General features: G+C 35.9%; 1 protein-coding gene across 7 annotated transcripts in view; it reads left to right on the top strand.

Annotated features, from left to right (window-relative positions):
* TBC1D5 (TBC1 domain family member 5) overlaps positions 1-26,558 on the top strand; it is a 581,319-nt gene that overhangs the window by 465,655 nt on the left and 89,106 nt on the right. For all 7 annotated transcript variants that reach the window (XM_030816874.1, XM_030816879.1, XM_030816878.1 and 4 more), the window contains one exon: positions 10,753-10,838. In XM_030816874.1, coding sequence (XP_030672734.1) covers positions 10,753-10,838 — 86 coding nt within the window. The remainder of the gene's footprint in view (positions 1-10,752; positions 10,839-26,558) is intronic.

The following is a 26,558-nucleotide window of genomic DNA, read 5'->3' as shown; positions in this document are numbered from 1 at the left end:
CATAAATGTCTTCTTTTGAGAAGTGTCTGTTCATGTCCTTTGCCCACTTTTTGATGGGGTTGTTTGTTTTTTTCTTGTAAATTTGTTTGAGTTCATTGTAGATTCTGGATATTAGCCCTTTGTCAGATGAGTAGGTTGCAAAAATTTTCTCCCATTCTGTAGGTTGCCTGTTCACTCTGATGGTAGTTTCTTTTGCTGTGCAGAAGCTCTTTAGTTTAATTAGATCCCATTTGTCAATTTTGGCTTTTGTTGCCATTGCTTTTGGTGTTTTAGACATGAAGTCCTTGCCCACGCCTATGTCCTGAATGGTATTGCCTAGGCTTTCTTCTAGGGCTTTTATGGTTTTAGGTCTAACATTTAAGTCTTTAATCCATCTTGAATTAATTTTTGTATAAGGTGTAAAGAAGGGATTCAGTTTCAGCTTTCTACATATGGCTAGCCAGTTTTCCCAGCACCATTTATTAAATAGGGAATCCTTTCCACATTTCTTGTTTTTGTCAGGTTTGTCAAAGATCAGATAGTTGTAGATATGCGGCATTGTTTCTGAGGGCTCTGTTCTGTTCCATTGATCTATGTCTCTGTTGTGGTACCAGTACCATGCTGTTTTGGTTACTGTAGCCTTGTAGTATAGTTTGAAGTCAGGTAGCGTGATGCCTCCAGCTTTGTTCTTTTGGAGTAGGATTGACTTGGCGATACGGGCTCTTTTTTGGTTCCATATGAACTTTAAAGTAGTTTTTTCCAATTCTGTGAAGAAAGTCATTGGTAGCTTGATGGGGATGGCATTGAATCTATAAATTACCTTGGGCAGTATGGCCATTTTCAAGACATTGATTCTTTCAACCCATGAGCATGGAATGTTCTTCCATTTGGTTGTATCCTCTTTGATTTCATTGAGCAGTGGTTTGTAGTTCTCCTTGAAGAGGTCCTTCACATCCCTCATAAGTTGGATTTCTAGATATTTTATTCTCTGTGAAGCAATTGTGAATGGGAGTTCACTCATGATTTGGCTCTCTGTTTGTCTGTGATTGGTGTACAAGAATGCTTATAATTTTTGTACATTGATATTGTATCCTGAGACTTTGCTGAAGTTGCTAATCAGCTTAAGGAGATTTTGGGCTGAGACAATGGGGTTTTCTAGATATACAATCATGTCATCTGCAAACAGGGACAATTTGACTTCCTCTTTTCCTAATTGAATACCCTTTATTTCCTTCTCCTGCCTGATTGCCCTGGCCAGAACTTCCAGCATTATGTTGAATAGGAGTGGTGAGAGAGGGCATCCCTGTCTTGTGCCAGTTTTCAAAGGGAATGCTTCCAGTTTTTGCCCATTCCATATGATATTGGCTGTAATAATGGGAGATTTTAACACTCCACTGGCAACATTAGACAGATCAACAAGACAGAAAGTTAACAAGGATATCCAGGAATTGAACTCAGCTCTGCACAAAGTGGACCTAATAGACATCTACAGAACTCTCCACCCCAAATCAACAGAACATACATTTTTTTCAGCACCACACCACACCTATTCCAAAATTGACCACATAGTTGGAAGTAAAGCTCTCCTCAGCAAATGTAAAACAACAGAAATTATAACAAACTGTCTCTCAGACCACAGTGCAATCAAACTAGAACTCAAGATTAAGAAACTCACTCAAAACCGCTCAGCTACATGGAAACTGAACAACCTGCTCCTGAATGGCTACTGGGTGCATAATGAAATGAAGGCAGAAATAAAGATGTTCTTTGGAACCAATGAGAACAAAGACACAACATACCAGAATCTCTGGGACACATTCAAAGCAGTGTGTAGAGGGAAATTTATAGCACTAAATGCCCACAAGAGAAAGCAGGAAAGATCCAAAATTGACACCCTAACATCACAATTAAAAGAACTAGAAAAGCAAGAGCAAACACATTCAAAAGCTAGCAGAAGGCTAGAAATAACTAAAATCAGAGCAGAACTGAAGGAAATAGAGACATAAAAAACTCTTCAAAAAATTAATGAATCCAGGAGCTGGTTTTTTGAAAAGATCAACAAAATTGATAGACTGCTAGCAAGACTAATAAAGAAGAAAAGAGAGAAGAATCAAATAGATGCAATAAAAAATGAAAAAGGGTTTATCACCACCGATCCCACAGAAATACAATCTACCATCAGAGAATACTACAAACACCTCTATGCAAATAAACTAGAAAATCTAGAAGAAATGGAAAAATTCCTCGACAAATACACCCTAACATCACAATTAAAAGAACTAGAAAAGCAACAGCAAACACATTCAAAAGCTAGCAGAAGGCTAGAAATAACTAAAATCAGAGCAGAACTGAAGGAAATAGAGACACAAAAAATCCTTCAAAAAATTAATGAATCCAGGAGCTGGTTTTTTGAAAAGATCAACAAAATTGATAGACTGCTAGCAAGACTAATAAAGAAGAAAAGAGGGAAGAATCAAATAGATGCAATAAAAAATGATAAAGGGGATATCACCACCGATCCCACAGAAATACAAACTACCATCAGAGAATACTACAAACACGTCTATGCAAATAAACTACAAAATCTAGAAGAAATGGGTAAATTCCTCGACACATACACCCTCCCAAGACTAAACCAGGAAGAAGTTGAATCTCTGAATAAACCAATAACAGGCTCTGAAATTGTGGCAATAATCAATAGCTTACCAACCAAAAAGAGTCCAGGACCTGATGGATTCACAGCCGAATTCTACCAGAGGTACAAGGAGGAACTGGTACCATTCCTTCTGGAACTATTCCAATCAATAGAAAAAGAGGGAATCCTCCCTAACACATTTTATGAAGCCTGCATCGTCCTGATACCAAAGCCTGGCAGAGACATAACCAAAAAAGAGAATTTCAGACCAATATCCTTGATGAACATTGATGCAAAAATCCTCAATAAAACACTGGCAAACCGAATCCAGCAGCACATCAAAAAGTTTATACACCATGATCAAGTGGACTTCATCCCGGGGATGCAAGGCTGGTTCAACATACGCAAATCAATAAATGTAATCCAGCATATAAACAGAACCAAAGACAAAAACCACATGATTATCTCAATAGATGCAGAAAAGGCCTTTGACAAAATTCAACAACCCTTCATGCTAAAAACTCTCAATAAATTAGATATTGATGGGATGTATCTCAAAATAATAAGAGCTATCTATGACAAACTCACAGCCAAATTGGGATCTTTGGGAATATTTTTTTAAGATCACTTTTTCCCTTTTTTTCTTTAATAAAGATTGGGAACCGCTCTTAGGAACAGACAAATGGATTTCCACATTTCTTAAAACGTTGAAGTAAGTCTCTCCCACCCCCACCATTACTGACATTGAAGAAGGAAAAAGGTGAAGAGTTCAGTACTCCTGAAAAGAGCCAACTAGTTATCTAAAAGACATATTTTGAGGCCCAATATTAGCAACGAAGAAAATTTGTAGACCTAAACTCCTACTTTCCATATATATAAATAATAAACTGGGGGTGGGAGGTATGTTACTCTGGTTTTCTGCATGCTAAATTCAAAAATGTAAATACATTAGTAAAAAAAAATTTATTTCTCTTTTGGTGTCTATTTATTGTGTGAAGCTAAAGTCGAGCATAATGCACAGGTGGTTTAAAATGCTTCTCTGCCATCTGAGATCTCGGCTTGCCAGGGTATAGATGGGGATGTCACTTTAGGGAATTGGGTTTATTCAGTATGTAAAATGAGGCTGGCATGGCTTCAGAGGTTTTGTCTGTGTCTTTACCCAATTAACGGTGTTTTTGCTTCCTTTTTTTTAAAACTTTTTCTCTTCTAAATTTTCTTTTTTTGGTTTACTCTATAGATGCATAAATGAGAATTACCTAGATTTTTCTATCAATTGCCCTAAGATTCTTAATACCTAGTTTTCACAATATATTTTTCCCATCAAAATACATAGGAATTATTAGTAAATAAACCAGAAGTCATTTTGATCCTGATGCTGAAATAATATTTTAGTTACAACCAAGTTACAAATATTTATATTCTTTTTTAATGAAAATCTATATTAATTTGATGAATGCGTTGTATTCGTACAGTTTGAATTTTGTGTATTGTTTAAAACAAAAACTAGGTTTTATTTTCCAAATCTGAGGTTTTGTGAATTTATTTTATACTAAGTATATGAAATTAACTCATGGTAAGGCTGTTAAAGAAAAGTGATCTAGATCAGGAAGGTACAGCTCAATATACTATTATGCATAAATATGTATAGTAAAATGAGTATTGAGTATTGTCCTCAGTCACAAGTAATATAAGAAGAAAATCACCTCTTGGATAAATGAAGAATAAGAAATAAGATACAAAGTCTAGGTTTGATAATATTTAGATAATATTCAGACAATACCCCTTATTGATACAGTGTGCATATGTATTTTAAAGGCAATAATTTTGAGAGCATGTGAGATTATAATGTCTGCCTTTTTGATTCCTTGTGTTACTGTATCTATATTTAATGAAAAGGGCAGTAAGTGGCAATAAGAGAGACAGAAATGGTGAGACCTTTGTGAACCCTCTAGCAATCAGTGAATATCAGACCACAAATTTTTCCAGCTTTAATTACAGGCAAAAGAAAAGATAAAATTAGCATTTTAATATAGAAATATCTTAGGCTTTAGGAGAATTATGATAAATCTAATGTTGCCTAGTGAACCAGAGAGGGAATATTACAACAAACTGTCTCCTTAGGAATATTTGTTTAAATAAAGGCAACAATACTTCATCCTTATCTTTTTTAGATAAATATCACTATTTCAGGCTGTTCTTTGTTCCAGGTTTAAAATACCTTTAGTTAAAAAAAAAAAAAAAGTAATTGGCAGTGTTTGTTTTCTATAAAACTATAAGAAGAGAAAAATTCTGTTTGCTTGGCACTAACAAGATAATTATTTTAGGGAGAGTTTTTGCTCTGCAGCTCTAGTTCACACGTGCCATGGCATCTCTGCACTTGGATGCATTTAGGTTATCTCATTTCAGTTACAGCGTATTAAACTAACTCCTCTTCCATGGCTGAGGTTTGCCCACCTGTCTCCCCTAAAACACCTGCAACATATGTTTGCATAACCCTGTAATGCTTTGCCTTTAGGGTCCTGAGAAATTCCCCCAGAGCTTTTTGCTTATAAACAGCTGAGCAATTCGTTTTTCTAATGACGGTTGCTTTCCCCCCAGCATTGAGGCAGTAACATATTCACTAAAATAAGGGTCTCATTTTTCATCAAAGAGTAACATTCGACATATTTTTACAGTGCTGTTTCTCCTTCCGAGCTTTATTTTTCCCCTTTTGTAATCTAGCATGCTATAAAAATTAAGGGTTGGTAGCAAGATATTAGGGAAAGAAAACTAAGTAATTCTTCATTTGTCAAATATTTTCTATTCTTCATGCCAAACATACATTATACTGTAAATATTTTTTCTTGTTAAACAAGTGCTATAGAACTTCGTCAGTTTAATGTAAAAATTGTGACCAATAAACTATAAAAATGATAATAATTTGGACATACTGCAGGAAATCACTGTTATATTCTCATATGCTAGCAAACAAATGCTGCATTAATAGTACGATTTTACACCTTTTTCATATTAATAAACCTATGTGCTCCTATTCTGAGAAATAAGACAGCCTTTCTCCTCACATGAGATCCAGCATTCATATTTTTTCTATGTGTTTTTGCTTTAAAAAATATAATGCTTGTCAAAATCTATCCTAAATTCATGTATAACTATTTGAAGTATGAAACATCACTTTTTCCACCTATTTGTTATCATGAATTTTAGGTCGTCAAACTGTCAGATCTGCCCTCTGATTCATGTCTGTTCAGTGCTCAGTGGTATCAAAACGTAACCATAGCTTCCATTTCATTGAGTTCTTATCAAGTGCCTGGTACTGTGCTGGGAACTTAGTTCTCATTATGTCAATTAATCCTTACTGCAGTTTTGCAGATGAGTGAACTAGAGCTTGGAATGTAACTAACTCCTTACAGTTGCTCCACTGGTAATGGATGGAGCAGGAATCTGAGTACAACCCTCACTGACTCCTGATCCCTTGCCTCACCTATCAGGCACCCTGTGCCTGACGCTAGAGCACATGAGTGCCGTTATATTTACCCTAGTGCTTTTGTTTTCAACGTATAACTTCACCTCTGCATTAACTCCTACTGGTACTTTAATAAATTAGAACAGATATCACTAGAATTGATGCTCTTTTGCTCTTTTCAGTTCTTCCAATATTTATAAATAGCCGGTCCTTTGAAATATACTGTGCTGTTCAAAGCAAGATGAGATTTCTCCTTCTGTAGTCTCTATTTGATGATTCAAATGGAGATATCACTTTGGAGTAAAGAATAGGAGTTAGGGGATCAGTCCAGAAAGTACTATTTGTAATTACCTTTGTTGGATGAGTTTGATTTCTCTAGACTCAGTACAAGGAAAATATGTACCACCTCATAGTTATGTGTACTTCTTGTAGCATCTAGTATTTAGTTAGGCCTAGTGTGAATTAGCATTTAAATATTTTTATACTATCATAACAAAATGAGTTTGAACTTAAAATATTGAAATGTTGCCATAGTGGTAAGAGTGGCAGAGAGGAGGTAGGTCAGCTGATCTACAGACTTCCATTAGAGAGTGTAGAGTATGGCCAAGGGGAGTTGTTCACCATCCGAAGTCAAACTCATTCTTGGACAGAATGTTTGTTTTACCTAAAATTACATTAAGAAGCAGTCTACTATCATATAATACATACGTCAGAAGTGGACAAAGTTAACTATAACTTAGATCGATTTCAGCTTTTATGTCTTATTTTGATCGCTGTTATTTAAGCATTATTGCAAGTCGATTTTGTGATCATGCTAAATTAACAAAAGCATTTTGGAAAGTCAGAAGCATAGCATGGGCTTTATTTAGTTTTGATTTGTTGTTTGCATATTGTTTCTTCTAGAAAACTTGCATCTACCACTGTCAGTTCTGCTTCTGTAAGTCACTTTGTCCTCAAGACTAAGATACCTGCCCAAAATTCAGCCTGTCCATGCCATGGGTTGGATGTTCAGCATTCTTATATTGCTATAAAGTAAAATGCTGAAGAAAAAGCTTTAAATAGAGTTTCAACAACATTAACAGAAAAGAGTCGAGTGATACTTGGGCTGTTAATGAACTGAAATCTTGTGAAAGACTTATTTCAGGCCCATCCTGGTTGGCCTAGGAAAGGCATGGTAAACCCAGGATGAACTGAATTTGAACTTGTGATTTCTAGTTCTAGATCCTTGAGGAATCGCCACACTGTCTTCCACAATGGTTGAACTAGTTTACAGTCCCACCAACAGTGTAAAAGTGTTCCTATTTCTCCACATCCTCTCCAGCACCTGTTGTTTCCTGACTTTTTAATGATGGCCATTCTAACTGGTGTGAGATGGTATCTCACTGTGGTTTTGATTTGCATTTCTCTGATGGCCAGTGATGATGAGCATTTTTGCATGTGTTTTTTGGCTGCATAAATGTCTTCTTTTGAGAAGTGTCTGTTCATGTCCTTTGCCCACTTTTTGATGGGGTTGTTTGTTTTTTTCTTGTAAATTTGTTTGAGTTCAGATCTTTGACAAACCTGACAAAAACAAGAAATGGGGAAAGGATTCCCTATTTAATAAATGGTGCTGGGAAAACTGGCTAGCCATATGTAGAAAGCTGAAACTGGATCCCTTCTTTACACCTTATACAAAAATCAATTCAAGATGGATTAAAGACTTAAAACCATTAAAATCCTACAAGAAAACCTAGGCAATACCATTCAGGACATAGGCATGGGCAAGGACTTCATGTCTAAAACACCAAAAGCAATGGCAACGAAAGCCAAAATTGACAAATGGGATCTAATTAAACAAAAGAGCTTCTGCACAGCAAAAGAAACTACCATCAGAGTGAACAGGCAACCTACAGAATGGGAGAAAATTTCTGCAACCTACTCATCTGACAAAGGGCTAATATCCAGAATCTATATATGTATTTTTAACAATGATTTGAACCTGTTACCTAGTTTTAATTTGGTTTTGTTTTGGTTGTTGTTTGTGTGAGATGGTATTCCAAAATTCCTTAACTTTTTAAAACCTTATTTAATAGAGATAAAATTAACTTAATTGAAAGAGAAGAATTATGGGTGAATTGGAAGAACTGTACTTACTGAATCTTAATGTATAAAAGTATTGGTATCTTTTTTATTGTTCATGTCTAGATGTTGATTTTTATAGCCCTGCAGTGGTGTGCAGGTGTTTCAGATGTTTCATTTTATGCTGTCCAGTACAGTAGCCACTTGCCACATGTGGCTGTTTAGCACTTGAAGTGTGGCTAGTCCAAATTGAGATGTGCCATAAAATACACACTGGATTTCAAAGACTTTGTACAAAAGGAACAATGTGAAGTATCTCATTAATAACTGTATATGTTGATTACATGTTGAAATCATAATATTTTAGATATACTGAATTAAATAAAATATCACATTTAGTTTCACTTGTTTCCTTTTTATTTTCTTTTTTAAATGTGGCTACTAGAAAATTTTTAATTATAGGTGAAATTTATATTTGTGACCCACTGTTGGACAGTGCTGGTCTAGATCCATCTATATGTCTGTATATTTATGTTTTAGAAACATCACTGTCTTCCCAACAGAAAAGAATAACTTTCAACCATAACCTCTGATTTTATTTTCTTAACATTTCAAATGCTGTTTTTCAACATCATCTTTTGATTCTTTTTTTTGTTTCCAGTACAGTGGTACTTTAAACTACCTCTCCCTTTGATACCAGTAAGTCTCCGAGGAATTTAAATAGGCCTCAGTGAAAGCAATACTTGAGCCTCATTTATATGTTCAAGTTAGATCATTATTCCTAATAATGGCTTTAAGTGCTTAGATAGATCAGCACTCTGTGTCTTGAATTGCTTGTCATTTCTTTATAAAGATGTTTCAAGTAATTGCTCCATGTGATCCCTTCTTTTCATTATTTTATGGCAAAAAGTAACATAATCCTTTATTAGTTTGTTGGAAGTCAGAGAAAAAGCGTCTTTTTTTATTAGCAAAAACAAAATGTACTTCCAGGTACTGAGAATAAAGAACAAAATTAGTCATGAGCGATAGTCCTGCAAAAGTTAATTTTTAAAATACATCATGAATGCACTGTGAATCTGCCAGTGGCCTTAACCTCTGTTTTATTTTCCCATTATACTTGGGTCCAGGTTGTCATCAGCTACCATGAGAAAACCTATGTAATTCCTAGAGAGAGAAAAGTTGCACTGTTAGACTTAATAGTATGGTAGTCATGGAAGCATCAGTTATCTTCATCAAGGCAATTCAGATTTGATTATTGTAGAACTGTGTTGAATACCAAACCAGTGGAGTAGTAGCTGGAGCTAAATCAAGGGATTGTCATTTTTGTCAGATGATTAGGGCTGGCTTGGAAGAGATATGAAAGGGTTGAGCTGTATAAATATTCTCTTTTCAGCAGAAAAAGAAAAGGTCCATCATGGCCATTAAATGCGGCTTGTTAGCTTGATGAATTTCAAACTGTTTAACCTTAGCAATTATATCCCCCCGCAACTCCCCCGTGCCTGCATGCAAGTGTATCAGTGCCTTGGAATTATGTCTCCAAGGATTGATATCTACGCATATTGGTAATTTTCTATTAAGATAATATGCAGCTTTTCCGTGTCCAGATACGTATCTCAAAGGAAGTGCATGCCTTGGTTCAAAAACCTAATTATTAACTTGAATTATATGCCCAGGTAAACATTAGAACACATTTATTTATAAGGCTTTTAAAACTTTTTATGGTAAATATATGTAATTTAACATTTTAGAGATTATGGTATTCATTTAAACTATGCTGTAAACATGATTGGTTTTTGTAAAGCAGAAGTATATTTGTTTAATTTTTCCTTGCCTGTGAGGGATTTGAACATGTAAATAATAGATATGTTTAAATAATAGCAACACATATAAACAGACATAGTGGACCTAATGATTCAAGGACATTTCTGCAATGTTTATAAATAATGTTGCATTCTAGAAAGGGCAGTGTTTTTGCTGCTTTTGTGAAAATGTGCATTGGTCAATTTGCTTTTGTATAGTAATGGTTATCCTGGTAATATTTCTACTTCCTGGCATATTTTGGGCATTTATTAAACTCATAAATAAGGATAGATGACATAGAAATTGCTAACTTTAAAAGAATTGCTGAATTCTGAAATAACTCATTTTGGAACAAGAAGGTCTCAGTGTGCCATCTAGTGGACACATTTAGCATTCTGGTCATAAAAAACTAATGACTTTGTCTTCCACTGAAATGCAGTTACTTTGACACCTTGTGTCTCTCCATCCCTTGGCATAGTTTGTGGTTGTGTTACATCTCATATAGTTTTTAGATGTTGTCATAATTTTATTCATCATATTTTAGGAAAGCTATATTTGAAAATTTTATTTTGAAGTCATCAGAAATCTAATGATGAATAAATCTATGTTAACTATGAGAGAGGAAAAAATAAATAATTTTTGCGTTTAATCAGAACTAAGGAATAATTTAATAAAAGCAAAACCCAATCACACTAATTATTAAACTTTATATTATATTCTTTTCTGAAGGGATATTAAAATGATCATTGCTGTCCTCTTATATGTTAATGGATTAAATCATTTAACTAGCTTTTTAAAAATGTATTTTTTTCTTTAGAGAAATCCAAGACCAGTGACTTATCAGTTCCATCCAAATTTAGATTATTACAAAGCACGAGGAGCAGACCTCATGAATAAAAGCCGGTAAGTCCCCTTTTTCTGATGATAGTTATAAATCACAAAGGCAGTCTCAGAGATCATCAGGAAATTCTACATATTACTGAAAACAATTTTCCACATTTTAGCATATGTACATAAGGCTAATGTACATAAGGAATCTTTGTTGAATAAATTACCCAAGTTATTTTAAAGGCATAAAAAATGCTATATGTTGAGGTCAATGGTAAGACGAAAAATAAATATGAGAGTACTTGTTACAATTTGAAGTTAGGCAACTTCATTTTTCTAACATGAATAAACTTGCATAAATTTTGCCTAGTTGTATAATATCTTTCTAGATTTTTGCTGTTGATTGGAAAGAGACAGTTTTATAATATATTTTTAAATTATTTCAGTAACAAAATTAAAAATGTGTTTCCCAACTGTCTTTAGAACTACACAATAAGCTTATAAATGCATCTTGTGTGTACATTTGTGATTGCATACATAGAAATTTTAAGGGTCACTGTAGGAATAAAAAACATTAAAATCCTACTTTTTAAAGAAATTAACATTGGCAGAAAGGGTTGATGAATGGTTTTGTTCTTTCATAATACCATATTGAGATGTCTCAAGAGTTAACTTGTCAAACCAGAATCATTTCAAATTAGAATGTAATTTCAAAGTTTACTCTGGAAGACTAAAATGTTAGTAATGATAAATGCTGCCAAGTTGTCCGAATTTTCTTCCTCAAGCATTTTGCCTATGTGTTAGCTTTTCTTCAGTAGAATTCCAACAGCCTAAATATACATTTATGGAATACATATACACAATGTGTTCTGCTGTTACTGGAGAGTTAAAAATAAGTTATAATTCCTGCTGCATAGGAACTCATAGTCTAAGGGATGAGAAGAAGTTTACAACAAAATGGCTAAATTTAAACTTGAAATTTGAACCTTGTCTTAGTGTAATGTTGTTATAAAACTACCCATCTCTGATTGAAATCTGTTTGCCGCATATATTGATGTACCGTGCAATTATGAAACCAGTTCTGTAGCTCATGAGACTTGTCTAAAGCTCTTTTCTGTTTGTTCATTTCATCTGAGTCTTGTTACACAAATAAAAATTTATTTGCTATAGTCACTTGATCATTCAACGCAGTTTTAATGACTGCCAGATTGATTATTTTAAACACAGGAGATGCCCAGTAAAAACCCAGACCAAAATCCCTGCCTTCAGTAGTCTTACACCCTAGTCACTTATATTTCTTCCCATTATGTCGAATATTTAGTTTTGTTACATTTAAAAGAACAAAGTATGTTAGTCTTTTTCTTTATACAAGACCTTTTTAGCTGGAATCCTTTGTCTTCTCCTCCCTCCCAACCCCCACAAGATTATTTTTTACACAACAGCCAAGTAAATGTTAATTTATAACAGGTTATGTCATACCTCCACGTAAACATTTCCAAAGGCTTCCTATTGCCACTGGCAATCCAGTCTTCTTCCTGAAGCCCTTTCCTATCTCTTTGACCTTATCTCCTTCCACTCTCTCCTTCTCTTCATTCTCATGCTACGGCCACATCAGCCTTCTCTGTTATTTGCCCTTGCTTAGGGCCTGTGCACCTAACTCTTCCCTCCTGCTAGAGCACTTCTGCCACCCCCATCTTCCCATGCCTCTTCATGATTTAAAGCTCAGCCTAAATGTCATCTCAGAGAGGCCACTCTTAACACTCTTAACCTCCTGCCTGTCTTCACCTCCCCTATTCACTCTATCCCATCTTCATGAACTGAAGTTATATAATTCATTTGTGTATTTATAATCTGTCTCCCCAATGTCTCCACTAAAATCTAAGCACCTGAGGGCAGGCTTTTGTCTTACTCACCACTTCATGGCACCTAGGACAATGATGACTGGTATAGGGAAGGCACTCAACACATATTTGTTATATGAATTTTTTGAAATATTTTCAACACCTTTTTCTCCACCACAGGAAATGTATTGTACCCATTATTTTCTCCCCTTCATGATTTTCTTCTCTTTAGCCTTCTCTCCCTGCATTTTTCTTCTGCAAAATGTTGGTTTTGTTATATATATATATATCCTTGTAAATACATTGAGATTCTTCTGCAAAGTATCTCTTGAAGATTGGAAGGAAGACTTTTTGTCATCTTTTGCAATTGCAAAGCTTAACACTGAAATTCAACTCGACAAAATGTAGTAATTGAAACAGAAGACGTCACAGCTCAGTAAGCAAGGAAATAGTTAATAGACGGTGCTGGGAAAATTGGCAAATCTTTGAAAAAGTATCAACCACACACAAAAATAAATTTCAAAGTGCACTGAGACAAGCAAACATAAAAATAAAAATGCAAGTGCTTATCTGACCAATAATCTGACCAATAGTTACTTGAAGACTTTTAAATCTTATTTAAATTTTTTTTGTTGTTTTTTTTTGTTTGTTTGTTTTTTTGAGAAGGAGTCTCACTCTGTCGCCCAGGCTGGAGTGCAGTGGCGTGATCTCGGCTTACTGCAAGCTCCGCTTCCCGGGTTCACACCATTCTCCTGCTTCAGCCTCCCAAGTAGCTGGGACTACAGGCGCACGCTGCCATGCCCAGCTAATTTTTTGTATTTTTAGTAGATGGGGTTTCACCGTGTTAGCCAGGATGGTCTCAATCTCCTGACCTCGTGATCTGCCCACCTCGGCCTCCCGAAGTGCTGGGATTACAGGCGTGAGCCACCGCGCCCGGCCTAAATCTTATTTTTAAATTTTTAATTGGCAAATAATAATAGTGTGAAGATTTTTTAACCTTAAAAGTAATGGAGAAAATCACAAAGGAACAACTAATGGATTTTACTATACAACACATATTTTAAAGTAGATATGTCAAAAATAAACTGAATCAAAAGACAAATCAAAAATTAGGAAAATATTTGTAGTGGATATAACTGACAAAATATAATATCATTAATGTATGAAGAATTTAGGCAGTTCAATAAGAAACACAGGATCTGGCCGGGTGCAGTGGCTCACATCTGTAATCCCAGCACTTTGGGAGGCCAAGGAGGGCAGATCACGAAGTCAGGAGATTGAGACCATCCTGGCCAACATGGTGAAACCCCGTCTCTACTAAAATACAAAAAATTAGACGGGAGTGGTGGCACGAGCCTGTAGTCTCAGCTAATCAGGAGGCTGAGGCAGTAGAAACGCTTGAACCCAGGAGGCGGAGGTTGCAGTGAGCCGAGATCGTGCCACTGCATTCCAGCCAGGGCGACAGAAACACAAGATCCTCAAAAAAACACAAGATCTCAAAAAAAAGAAACACAAGATCCTATCTAAGTGGCCGTTCCATCTCTTGCCATGGTCTGCTGAATCCTCTTCTTACTCCAAATATTGGAACAGCCCCAACCCCACACTTCATTTCTTCTCTGTACTCATTCCTTTTAGGATTTCAACTCAGTTCATGGCCTACAGTTGGGTCCTTAATTTATGTCTTCAGTTTTACCCATCCTTTGCTGCTTACTAATATTTTCTCTTGGATGTCCCATATGCAGCTTAAATTTAGTATTTTTTAAACAGAACTGTTGATTCTACTCCCACACTCACATGCCTGTTATGCCCACAGTGTTTCTCACAATAGATACCAAACTTTGTTTCTCTTTGACTCCAACGTTTTTCCTTTCTTGGCCTTAATCTGGAATGAGTGTAACAGCTTTTTCTTCTAGTAAATCATCAAACCTAATTGATAGTCTTGGGACCCCCACACGGTAAAGACAAAGGGTAGGCAAAGATTTCTTATACAGGAAACAAAAAGCACTAGAAAAGATAGATAAAATGAACTTAAAGTTTTTTTGTTCATCAGAATATGCCATTAAGAAAAAGAACAGGCAAGTCACATACTTGGGAGTAATATTTTTAATGCATATTTCCCGAATATATAAAGAATTTTTGTATGTCAGGAAAAATACAACATAGGCAAAATACTTCAACAGCCTCTTCACAAAAGAAGATATAAAAATCATCAATATGCTATGAAAAGATGTTCAACATTAGTCATCAGGAAAATGCAAATTAAACCACAATGAGATAACATTTCACACCAACTATATAACGGATAAAATAAAATAAAAAACTGACAGTAGCAAATGTTGGCAAGGATGTGGAACAATTAGAACCCTCATATATTCCTGATGTGAGTAGAAAAGGTATAACTACTTTGTAAAATGGTTTGGTAATTTCTTATGAAGTTAAACATATATCCTGTAATATAGCAGTTTAATTTCTAAGTGTTTATCCAAGGGAAATAAAAACACATATCCAAAAGCCACAACAAACAACATTGAAACAGAATGTTCACAGCAGCCTTATTCGTAATACCCCAAATCTGGAAATAACCCAATCTCCATCAACAAGACACCAGATAAACAATTTGTGGTACATTCAAATAATGGAATACTACTCAGCTATAAAGGAATGAACTAGAGTTGTTCCTGGGGGAGTTGATTCCAGGACCACCTGCATATACCAAATCCACGTGTACTCAAGTCTCATAGTCGGCTCTCTCATATAGGAACCTGCATATATGAAAAGTCAGCCTTCTATATACATGAATTTTACATTCGTCTGTCTGCATTTGGTTGAAAAAAATCTGCATATAAGTGCACCCATGTAGTTCAAACCTGTGTTGTTCAAGGGTTAAGTATACTGATATATGCAATAACATACATGCATCTCATAAACATTATGCTGAACAAAAAATGCTAGTCAGAGAAGAGTGCATATTGTATTGTTCCATGTATATGAAGCTCAAGAACAGGCAGCTAGCATGTGGTGATAGAAATCAGAAAGTAGCTACCTCAGGATGAGGGTTTGGAATTGACTCTAAAGGGACATGAGGGAATTTGGGAGTAATAGAAATGTTCATTCTAGGTATAATATTTGGGATGGTGGTTATACAGGTGTACACAAGTGTCAAAACTCATCATATTGAACATTTAAGATCTGTATATTATATATAAATTATACCTAAGTTTTGTTTTATAAAAAGAAAAAGGTGTGTTTGCTCTGGACTAGATAGGAGACAATGTTACTATTTTACCTAAATTGGTTAAGAATTAACAACTCTCTTCAGAAAGAGCACTTTAGATATAGATGATTTTATACCACAAATGCTTAGTTATTTGAACACAAAAAATCATGAAGTTGTATTTATGTAGCCATCAGTGTCCTTTGAAATTCTGATCAACAAATTACTAACACTGATAACCATGGACTCCTTGGCTTCATGGCTTGGAGAACATTATTAGCATATTATTTCTTTACTGTAATTTAGCAATAAAACATCTGAAAAAAATACAGTCATTATAGAAGTAAATAGAATTAAGCATTTAAAAAATCTTACTGACCATATAAAATGGAAGTTGTTCAGGAGAATCTTATAATGCTTTTTAGGTTTCAAAACAGTATGTATTTATTCAATCATTAAACTAAATATTTACTGAATACTATAGACAGTGCCAGACACTGTGTTAGGCCCTGGGAATATGATGAGTCTAAGACCCACACCCTGACATCAAGGATGTTTAGACTTATGTGAGATACCACTCTTAGGCATATGGGTTACTCCACAATTGAAGCTAACAAGTATTCATTCATTTCACAAATGCTTTAATTTCTTCTCTGTGCCAGGTATTGAGAGAACATCAGTGAAAAAGATAGATGTGGTGCCTGTTCTCACAGAGCTCAGGTTCTAGTATAAGATTATAGTCATTGGAAGAATCTTTGTGCACCCTGGGAAACTGCACTTTTCCAGGACATTCTGTTTAGGCCAGCCCGTGAGAGGAGCACTCCTAAGCTGAGGCAGATCCTGATCCCTGGTAGAGATGGAGAATTGTTGGCCGCTAGGCTTTCTTGGGGTAAGAATAGTTACCATTACTCCACAGACACATGGAATCCTGCTGAGGAATGCGGATACATCTTAAATGCCCAGGAAACCCTCCTAATAAGAATCTTCTTTCCCTAGATCCTGGCTTCCTCTTACGTGTCAGGCAGGGGTCCTGACTAGCAGCCTTCTACAGAGGACCTACATGCCAGGATTAAAATTCTGGAATCTTTCATCATCAATATCAATGAAGTTATTTAGGCTCTGTCAGGGGGCAGAGGAAAACTGGGATAGTTAGCACAGAGAATGTTATTTCTGATCTGCTGGAGGGAGAGATCAAAGAACTAATCTTGGCGTCTTCCATCTCTGTTAAGTTTCAATTTAATCAAATGGAATACCTGATTTTGGTTGTATAAAATTGCTTAAGCAAGTTAAAATACCTATAGTTGTGGAGTCTGTGAAAAGCCATCACTAGATAAAGTGACATACTCTTGAGGCAGTACTGACAGCTCAGCTACCATTTATTTTATCACCTCTTCATAGGAGAAAGAATTTTACATTTTGAAAAATGGTGTCATTTTCAAAACAGAAAATCCATGAATGTTCTGGAATAAAGAAAATATGAGATTCTACTCTTACTGTAGGAGATTGCAGACTTTTAAAAAAAATTCTGTTCTGTGACTATTCAATTGAGCATTTCAGTAGTCACAGATTGTTAAATAAGTTAGATGGATCTTTCTGAAGACTGGTCACAATTTAAATGTACTTTTTTAATAGCAGCAATTTCTGGTTATTTAAGGACAAAATTGGAATAAGATTTTAGTGTTAAATTGTCATTCCAAGCTTTCTGAATGAATAGGAAAATGTCAATTCCCATTTTTAAAAAGAAATGTGCAAGTAAGTTAAATCAGAGCAAAGTGAGTATTATCCATACACGTAATGGAAAATCTACCACTAAAATACCTAGGCAGTTGCTTTTAAAGACTTAATTATAGCAATCCGTGGTGAAGCAGAGAAATCAGGCTTCTTGATTTTTAGAGATATTCTTATCCATGAAATCACATGTCATCTTTGCATCCTCTTTCCTTATTTGGATATGCAACACAAATAAAAGCCCATTGCCATAGATGTAGCAGGTATTAGCCCCCTGCTTTCCATGTGTGTGCCTGTCTCTTGTCTAACCTCTACTTCCTAATCGCTTCTGCGGGGAGGTTTCCCGTGAGTATATATATTCCCTCTAGATCATCATTACTTCCCCTCTTGCATGACAGCCCCAATGCACCAACTCTTTAATAGCCTCCAAACAGCCAAGGAAATAGTAGCAAGGCCAATAATGGCTAAAGAGCCAAGCCTGGTGAAAGCATCGTAGGCCTTAAATAGCTTAACAGGAACTTTATCAATGGTTCCACAGCTACAGTGGTTTTTTTTTTACCACAGATAAAAGAGTGGACCATGATGAACAAATCGCCAGGGAATAATATGGGTTATAAGGGCTGCATATAGAAGTGGAAGAACTCTTTGGTAAGATTATCAAGCTTGTTTCCGTTCATACTCCCTCACTGGTGACTTAAGGAAATACAGGCACTTTTACCAGTGCTTGCTCATTAATTATTAATTTGCTAGTAGGAAAGGTGCTAATAAGAAAGGTGAAACTTTTTGTTGCTTCAATTTTCATTTCTTTGACTAATTGTGGATTTGAACTGCTTTGTAAATGTTTATTTGTGCTGCTTGCAATTCTTGCATTTAGTGCCAACCAAACATTGAGTTTATATTTTAATGCAAGAAACAATCAAAATATACCACAATAATTGTTTAAAGCTAAAAATAAGATCAGAAAGTGAGAATTTCTATAAGAAACACAAAACCAATAACAAAGCAAAGAGACAGAGTAAAGGAGTTCATTATTTTAAATAGAGTAGTCAAAGTGAGTGTCTCTGAAAAGATGCTATTTGAACAGAGACTGAATAGTGAGTGTGCCACGTGGATTCTTGGGGAAGAACATTTCCCGTTACAGGAAAATGCAAGTACAAAGCTTCTGAAGTGGAAAAATGATTCTGTGCTTGAGGAATAGTAAGCAGGCCAGTATGGCTGGAGCCCAGTGAACAACAGGCGAGGGTGGTAGCAAATGACATTGGTAGTAAATGAGGTTGGAGGGATAGTAGGAGGCTAGATCATGTAGGGCTTGCTTTACAGGCCATTGAAAATGCTTAGGGTTTTATCCTAAGATTTTTGGGAATTCACCAAAGGGCTCTGAATGGTGGAATGATATGATCTGACTTAAATTAGTCTGGGTGCTGCGTGGAAAATCGTCTATAAGGAGGAGAGGAAACAGAGACTAGTTAGGAGATGAGCAACAAGATTAGCAATGATATGGTAACATGGTATTGGCAGTGCAGAGAGAGAAAAGTGATTTGTTTGAGTATATATTTTGACTAGCATTTGCTGATGGACTCGACGTGTAATGTAAGAGAAAAATAGGAGTCAAGGGCAATTCTGACTGGGGATTATTACAAGCACTGGGTAACTGTGTATTATTACAAGCACACCTCATTTTATTGCATTTTTTACATATTGAAGGTTTGTAGCAACCCTGCACTGAGCAAGTCCATCAGCACTGTTTTTTCAATAGCATGTGCTCACTTTGTCTCTGTCATATTTTGGTAATTCTAGCACTATTTCATATATGTTCAGTATTATACCTGTTAAGATGATCTGTAATTAGTGACCTTTGATGTTAATCTTGTCATTGTTTTGGGGCACCATGAACTGCACCCATATAAGACAGCAAATTTAATCAATAAATACTGTGTGTGTTCTGACTGCTCCACCAACTGGCTCTTTCCTCATCTTTCTCCCTTTCCTTGGGCCTCCCTATTCCTTGAGACTTGGTAATACTGAAATTAGGCTGTATTAGGCCATTTTTATGTTGCTATAAAGAAATACCTGAGGCTGGGTAATTTATAAAGAAAAGATGTTTAATTGGCTCACAGTTCTTCAGGCTGTACAAGCCTGGTGCTTCTGCTGGGCTTCTAGGGAGGGCTCAGGGAGTTTTACTCGTGTGAACTCAGAGCAAGAGCTCACTTATCACCAATGGGATGGCACCAAGCCATTCATGAGGGGTACACCCCCATGATCCAGACACCTCTCACTAGGCCCCACCATCAACACTGGAGACCACATTTCAACATGAGATTTGGAGGGAAAACATATTCAAACCATATGATAGACCAATTAATAACCCTATAATAGCTTGTAAGTGTTCAAGTGAAAGGAAGAGTTACACATCTCTCACTTTATATCAAAAACTGGAAATGTTGAAGCCTAGTTAGGAAGGCATGTCAGAAGCTGAAATGGGTCAAAAGCTAGGTCTCTCGCACTAAACAACCAAATCATGAAAACAAAGGAAAAGTTTTTGAAGGAAATTAAAAGTGCTACTCCAGTGGACACATGAATGATCAGAAAATAAACAGCCTTATTGCTGATATGGAGAAAGTTTGAGTGGTCTGGATAGACAATCAGATCAGTCACAACATTCCCTTATGCCAAAACCTAATCTAGAAGCAAGGCCCTAACTCTTCAATTCTGTAAAGGCAGAGAGGGGTGAGGAAGCTGCAGAAGGAAAGTTGGAAGCTAGCAGAGATTGATTAAGGAGATTTAAGGAAAGAAGTTGTCTCCATAACATTAAAGTGCAAGGTGAAGCAGCAGGTACTGATATAGAAGCTGCAGCAAGTTATCCAGAAGATGTAGCTATGATAATTGATAAAGGGGGCTGGCTACACTGAACAACAGATTTCCAGTATAGATGAAACAGCCTTCTACTGGAAGATACTGCAAAGGACTTCCATGGCCAGAGAGGAGGATCAGTGCCTGGCTTCAAAATTTCAAAGGGCAGCCTATCTCTCTGTGTCACTGTTGAGACCTACTGTTCAGAAAAAAATATTCCTTTCAAAATATTACTTCTCACTAACAATGCACCTGGTCACCCAAGAGCTTGCACCCAAGCGTTAATCAAGGAGATTAATGTTGTTTTCATGCCTGCTAATACAATATCTGTTCTGCAGCTCATAGGTCAAGAAGGAATTTTGACTCACAGGCCTTATTATTTAAGAAATACATTTCATAAGGCTATAGCTGCCATAGATAGTGATTCCTCTGATGGTTCTGGGCAAAGTAAATTGAAAACCATCTGGAAAGGATTTACCATTCTGGATGCCATTAACAACATTCATGATTCATGGGAGGATGTCAAAATATCAACATTAAAAAGAGTTTGAAAGAAGTTGATTTTAGAAGAAGTTGATTTCAACACTCATCAATGACTTGGAGGGATTCAAGATATCATGCCGGGGCACAGTGGCTCACGCCTGTAATGCCAGCACTTTGGGAGGCCAAGGCAAGCAGATTACCTGAGGTCAGGAGTTCGAGATCAGCCTGGCCAATATGGCGAAACCCTGTCTCTACCAAAAATACAAAAATTAGCTGGGTGTGGTGGCAGATGCCTTTAGTCCCAGTTGCTCGCAAGGCTGAGGCAGGAGAATCGCTTGAACCCGGGAGGCAGAGGTTGCAGTGAGCAGAGATTGCACCACCACCCTCTAGCCTGGGTGACAGAGCGAGACTCCGTTTAAAAGTAAATAAATAAATAAAATTAGTGGAGGAAGTAACCACATAGGGTGAAAATAGCAAGAGAACTAGAATTAGAAGTGGAGCCTAAAATTGTGGCCAAATTGCTGCAGTCTCATGATAAAACTGTAATAGATGAAGAAAGTTCTTACAGATGAGTAAAGTGGTTTCTTAAGATGGAATCTACTCCTGGTAAATATGCCATGAACATTGTTGAAATGACAGCAAAGCATTTAAAATATTACATAAGCTTGATTGATAAACCAGTAGTAGGGTTTGAAAGGATTGACTCCAATTTTAAAGAAGTTCTGCTGTGGGTAAAATGCTGTCAAATAGCGTCATATGCTATTGAGAAACCTTTCTTTAAAGGAAGAGTCAATCAGTGTGGCCAACTTCACTGTTGTCTTATTTTAAGAAATTGACACAGCCACCCCAACATTCAGTAACTACCACCCTGATTAGTCACAAGCCATCAACATTGAGACAAGACCCTCCACCAGCAAAAAGCTTAAGACTCACTAAAGGCTCAGATGATCATTAGCATCTTTCGGCAATAAAGTATTTTTTTATTAGGATTTTTCCTTTTTTTAGACATAGTGTTATTGCACACTGCATAGACTGCAGTATAACGTAAACAGAACTTTTATATTTACTGGGAAACCAAAAAATTTGTGTAATTCACTATTGTGATACTTGCTTTATTACAGTGGTCTAGAACAGAACTCATAATAACTCTGAGGTATGCCTGTACAAACTTTCATTTGTCCTCTCCCAGTGGAGTGCTTAATTCTCCCAGCAAGATGTATGACCACACATGCAAAGTGTTGCCAAGTAGAGCTGCTCACCTAAGCCTTGGTGTCCCCCAGGATTTTTTATTGGGAGTCAGTCATGTAGGTATGGAATGCCCATGTGACTAACCTTACCTACCCAGTCTCCAATTCCTGCCCAGAGAGGTCAGACTGATACAGTGTGACCCAGGACCCAGGTGAAAAAAAACAAGTGTTTACCATAAATCCCATTGTTAGTGTAAACAATTTGGTGTGACCCAAGGCCCAGATATACAGAAACGCTCTTATCAGGCAGGATATTTCAAAGGCTTATAGGTTATCTCCCAGGAATCAGTCAAGGGCCAGTCCTTTGAAAGGTACAGGCTTTGGGCAGCACAGGTATGCTGAGTTAACCCTTTACTGTACAGTCAAAGATAGTCTCTTGTTTTCATCTAAAAGTTGTGTGGTTCTACCATTTGTGTTTAAATTTATGATCCACCTCAAAGTAATTTTTGTGTGTAAAATGAGGTAAAGGTTGAGGTTCATCTTTTTCAAGATAGATACCCAGCTGTGTAGCAATATTTGTTAAAAAGTCTTTTCTTTCTCTACTGAGTTAAATTGGATCATTGGTTGAAAATCAACTGGCCATATATGTGTGATCCATTTCCGCACTCTGTTTATTCTCTGGTAACACAGTGGCTTAATTATATAACTTTATAGCAAGTCTTGATTTTAAGTAGGCTGAGTCCTTCAACTTTGTTCTTTTTTATTACTTTCACTATTCTAGTTCCTTTGCATTTTCATATAAATTTTACAATCAACTTTCCAATTTCTATAAAAATTGTTGGGATTTTGATTGGAGTTACATTTAATATGTATATCAATTTAGAAAGAACTGATACTTCAACATTATTGAATTATCTAATCCATGAACATAGGCTATCTCATCCTTTAGTTAGGTCATCTTTAACTTCTCAGCAGTGTTTTATATTTTTTTTAATTAAGAAAAAATATATTCCTTTGTTTTTCTACATATAATCTGTTCCTTTCTATGCCTGCATTTTAAAATGTGACTGTTTCATTTTGCAGACTCAAATGTTTCTTTATATTTTATTGGCTTCTGTACCCCTACCTTCAAACCATAACAGTTAATTCTTAGTATATGTTTACTGCAGCTGTATTTTTTTTTCAATTATGAAGACATATAGTGATTCTCAAAGTGGTAAAAGAGAGGTGAAGAGGGCAAAAACTTCCCAATATGTGAACATTTCAGGATTATACTCTCTTCCCTTCTCATGTGTTAGCCTAGGCCAGAAAATCCCTAACACTCTAGAGATGTTGCTAGTGTGAACCATGGTTATTTATGGGAATGATTTCATATCCCTCAGATACAGGTGAGAAAATAATTCAAATAATAATTCAAATAGTACAAATAAATAATTCAAATAATAATTCAAATAGTTCAAAACTACCACTCAAAATAGAAATCTCAGTATCTCTTCCTATATGTACATCTTGAGAAGTTTTATGATTTGATGCATCATGATTAATACATAATAGGTTATTATTTGTTATGTTAGTTTAATCAACATTATAAGTTGTATGTAGCCCCAGTTAGGTAAGCCCCACAGTCTAGCTTACGTCCACTCTGTCACCAGTGCCAACCTTTTTATTCCTAACAAACACTACTCCTTTTGCTGCTCATCATACAGACAAAAGTTTGCCTGCTGCACATAAAAGAATTAATCTTTATAGCTGAAAGGAAACATGTTTCCCTTGAAATTCAACTCTTAAGGAGTAAGTACTGACAAGCTAACCTTCATCATTTAGTTTTAATAAAGATCTTTAAGAATCTAGAGTTCCTTGAGATGAGGAGTGAGTTCACTTTCTAAAATAACAAACCTTACAGTATGGCAAGCAAATTAAAATTAGATATAGAAGTCTTTCATTGAAGTAAATTTGAAACACTCAACTTCAAAGTTACAGAATTAAGAACTTTAGAAACATTCCTTTTACAGAATTCAAAACCTTCAGCTTACAGATTTTTTGAGACCAGGTCTTGCTCTGTTGCCTAGACAGGAATGCACTGGTGTGATCACAGCTCACTGCAGCCTCGACCTCCCAGGCTCAAGCAGTTCTCCCACCTTAGCCCCTCAAGTAGCTGGGACTACAGGTGCACACCACCATGGCTGGCTTTTTTTTTTTTTTTTTTTTTTTTGTAGAGACAGGGTCTCACTATATCGCCCAGGCTGGTCTTGAACTCCTGGGCTTAAACAGTTGTCCTTCCTCGGCCTTCCAAAGTACTGGGATTACAGGACTGAGTCACCACACCACACATCTACCTTAGATGTTAGAATCATCTTGAAAGTATTATGTTGCAACTCGGATGAATGTTTTAAGTTTCCAAATAGATTGATATCTATAAGCATGGAAGAAATAAATATAAACCATAATCCACTCAGCAGATCAATAATGACAGAGTTAGAAGTATACAGGGGTGCAAAGAGAATATTGTTTCTATCTCCAAACCAGAGATACATAGATATATGTTTAGTGGCATCAATTTATTTTTTCCAAGTATCCCACTACATTAAATGTTTTTATGGTAGAAAAAAAGTATAGGTAGAACAATGTGAGAAAATGATAGAAAATGAGACTATGAAAGAAAGAAAAGGGAAGGGAATAGAAAAGAAAGATTTTTGGAAGGAAGATAAAGAGGAGGAAGGAAGGACAGAAGGAATGGAATGGAAACTGAAGGTGAAACTAAGGACACAGGGCAAATAGGCACCTTCATTTGGAGATGGGGTTTGACTGGCATTTCTCAAGGTCCTATACTAGTATGCAAGCCTCTTATTTGGTCCTTTTATCGGAGTGATGTGATAAATGTGACAGTAGATGCCATTTGGCACTGCAGATCATAAACTCAGAGTTGGAAAGGGGCTTTCATTTAATACTGTCTCTCAGGCATGCCAGTACTAGAACTAGGCTGTGTATCTAAAGATTATTTTTCAATCTCTACTTGCACAGTTCCAGGATTGGAGCCCTTACTTTTGTAAATGAAGCCTGTTTTATCACTAGATAAGATTTCCTATGTCATAGCTTTTGTAACTCACTTTTTTAACTTTTGTAACTCATCTCATTTCTAAGCCACACCAAAAAAGGGCTGCTTTCCCTCATGGCATCCCTCACTATATTGTATGTAGGACTTACTCCTCGGGTTTTGCAGTCATTCCTCTTCCAGCATAGTTTTCAGCTTCTCTACTGTTCCACTCCATTTATAAACACAACTCAATTCTTTCAGAAATTAATGCATTACCAAAGCTGATGGCCAAAGTTATACAGTATCTTCTGCAGTGTGAGGACTCATCTAGTATTAATGCAGTCCAGGTATCATAATTTTCTTCAGTACCGTCACTGTGAACTCATATTAGTCTTGTCAGCCAAACCAAACCCAATCAAAACATTAATGTTTGGGAGTTTTGAATTTTTTTAAATTTAAACTCATGTTATCCATGCCTTCTTGTTCTGTATGTAATATGCAGTTATAAAAAGTTTTAAAATAGTTACATGAGCTTTTATCTTTGTTAAATTTTGTTTAATCTTTCATGCTAGCCTGTTGAGATTATTTTAAATTGCAAATTTTTTAGTCTTTTTTAAATTTTTGCTCTTACTACTGTTTTTAATTTGTACACAATGATTGTACACATTTTGGAGGTAGAGTGTGCTATATCGTACATGTATACAATATGCAGTGATCAAATCAGAATAATTAGCGTATCTGTCACCTCAAACATTTATAATTTACTTTATGTTGAAAACATTAAAATATTTGATTCCTTTATTTGACATATTGGGTGTCTCTTTAGCCTTTGGTCTGAAATTCAATAAGCACATATTTTCATTCTTCAAGTCACAAAATAGTAGAATTTTCAATCTAAAAAGTACCTAAAATATCATAAAATTCAGCTCCCTTATTTTAGGATAAGGTAACTTGGGTCCAGACAGGATAAATAACTCTCTCATGGTTACACAACTCATTAACAGAAGATTATGACCGTCCTAAAAGATGGATTGGTAACAAGTCTGTGAACCAAGTCTGAGACACATATAATCACCAGTAACACTTGGTGGGTGCTAGAATATTGAACAATATGCTTCGGGTACAATTATTCCACTGTATCTGAACATGCATTATTTCCATTATTATTTCCACAGGTACTGACATATCTTAACAAAATCTAACAGACCTTTCACACTATCAGATGAGAAGTAAAGTTGCCTTGGAATGACTTTTTAGTGAACCATGCTGTCTACTTATAATAAAAGATATTCATTTCCAAGTAATTAGTAAAAATATTTATATATATATCAGTTTATTTTCTAAATTGTGCTTTCCATAGTCGCTTTGAAAAATCAAAACATTTTCCCACTTCCGTTCCTCCGATATTTCTGTTTTATTCAATAAACCCAGCCATCTGAAATTTTTAATTGTACCTAA

This window comes from Nomascus leucogenys, chromosome 8 (genome assembly GCF_006542625.1).
Source record: "Nomascus leucogenys isolate Asia chromosome 8, Asia_NLE_v1, whole genome shotgun sequence".
NCBI lineage: Eukaryota > Metazoa > Chordata > Mammalia > Primates > Hylobatidae > Nomascus > Nomascus leucogenys.
This window is presented reverse-complemented; position numbering and strand designations above follow the sequence as displayed.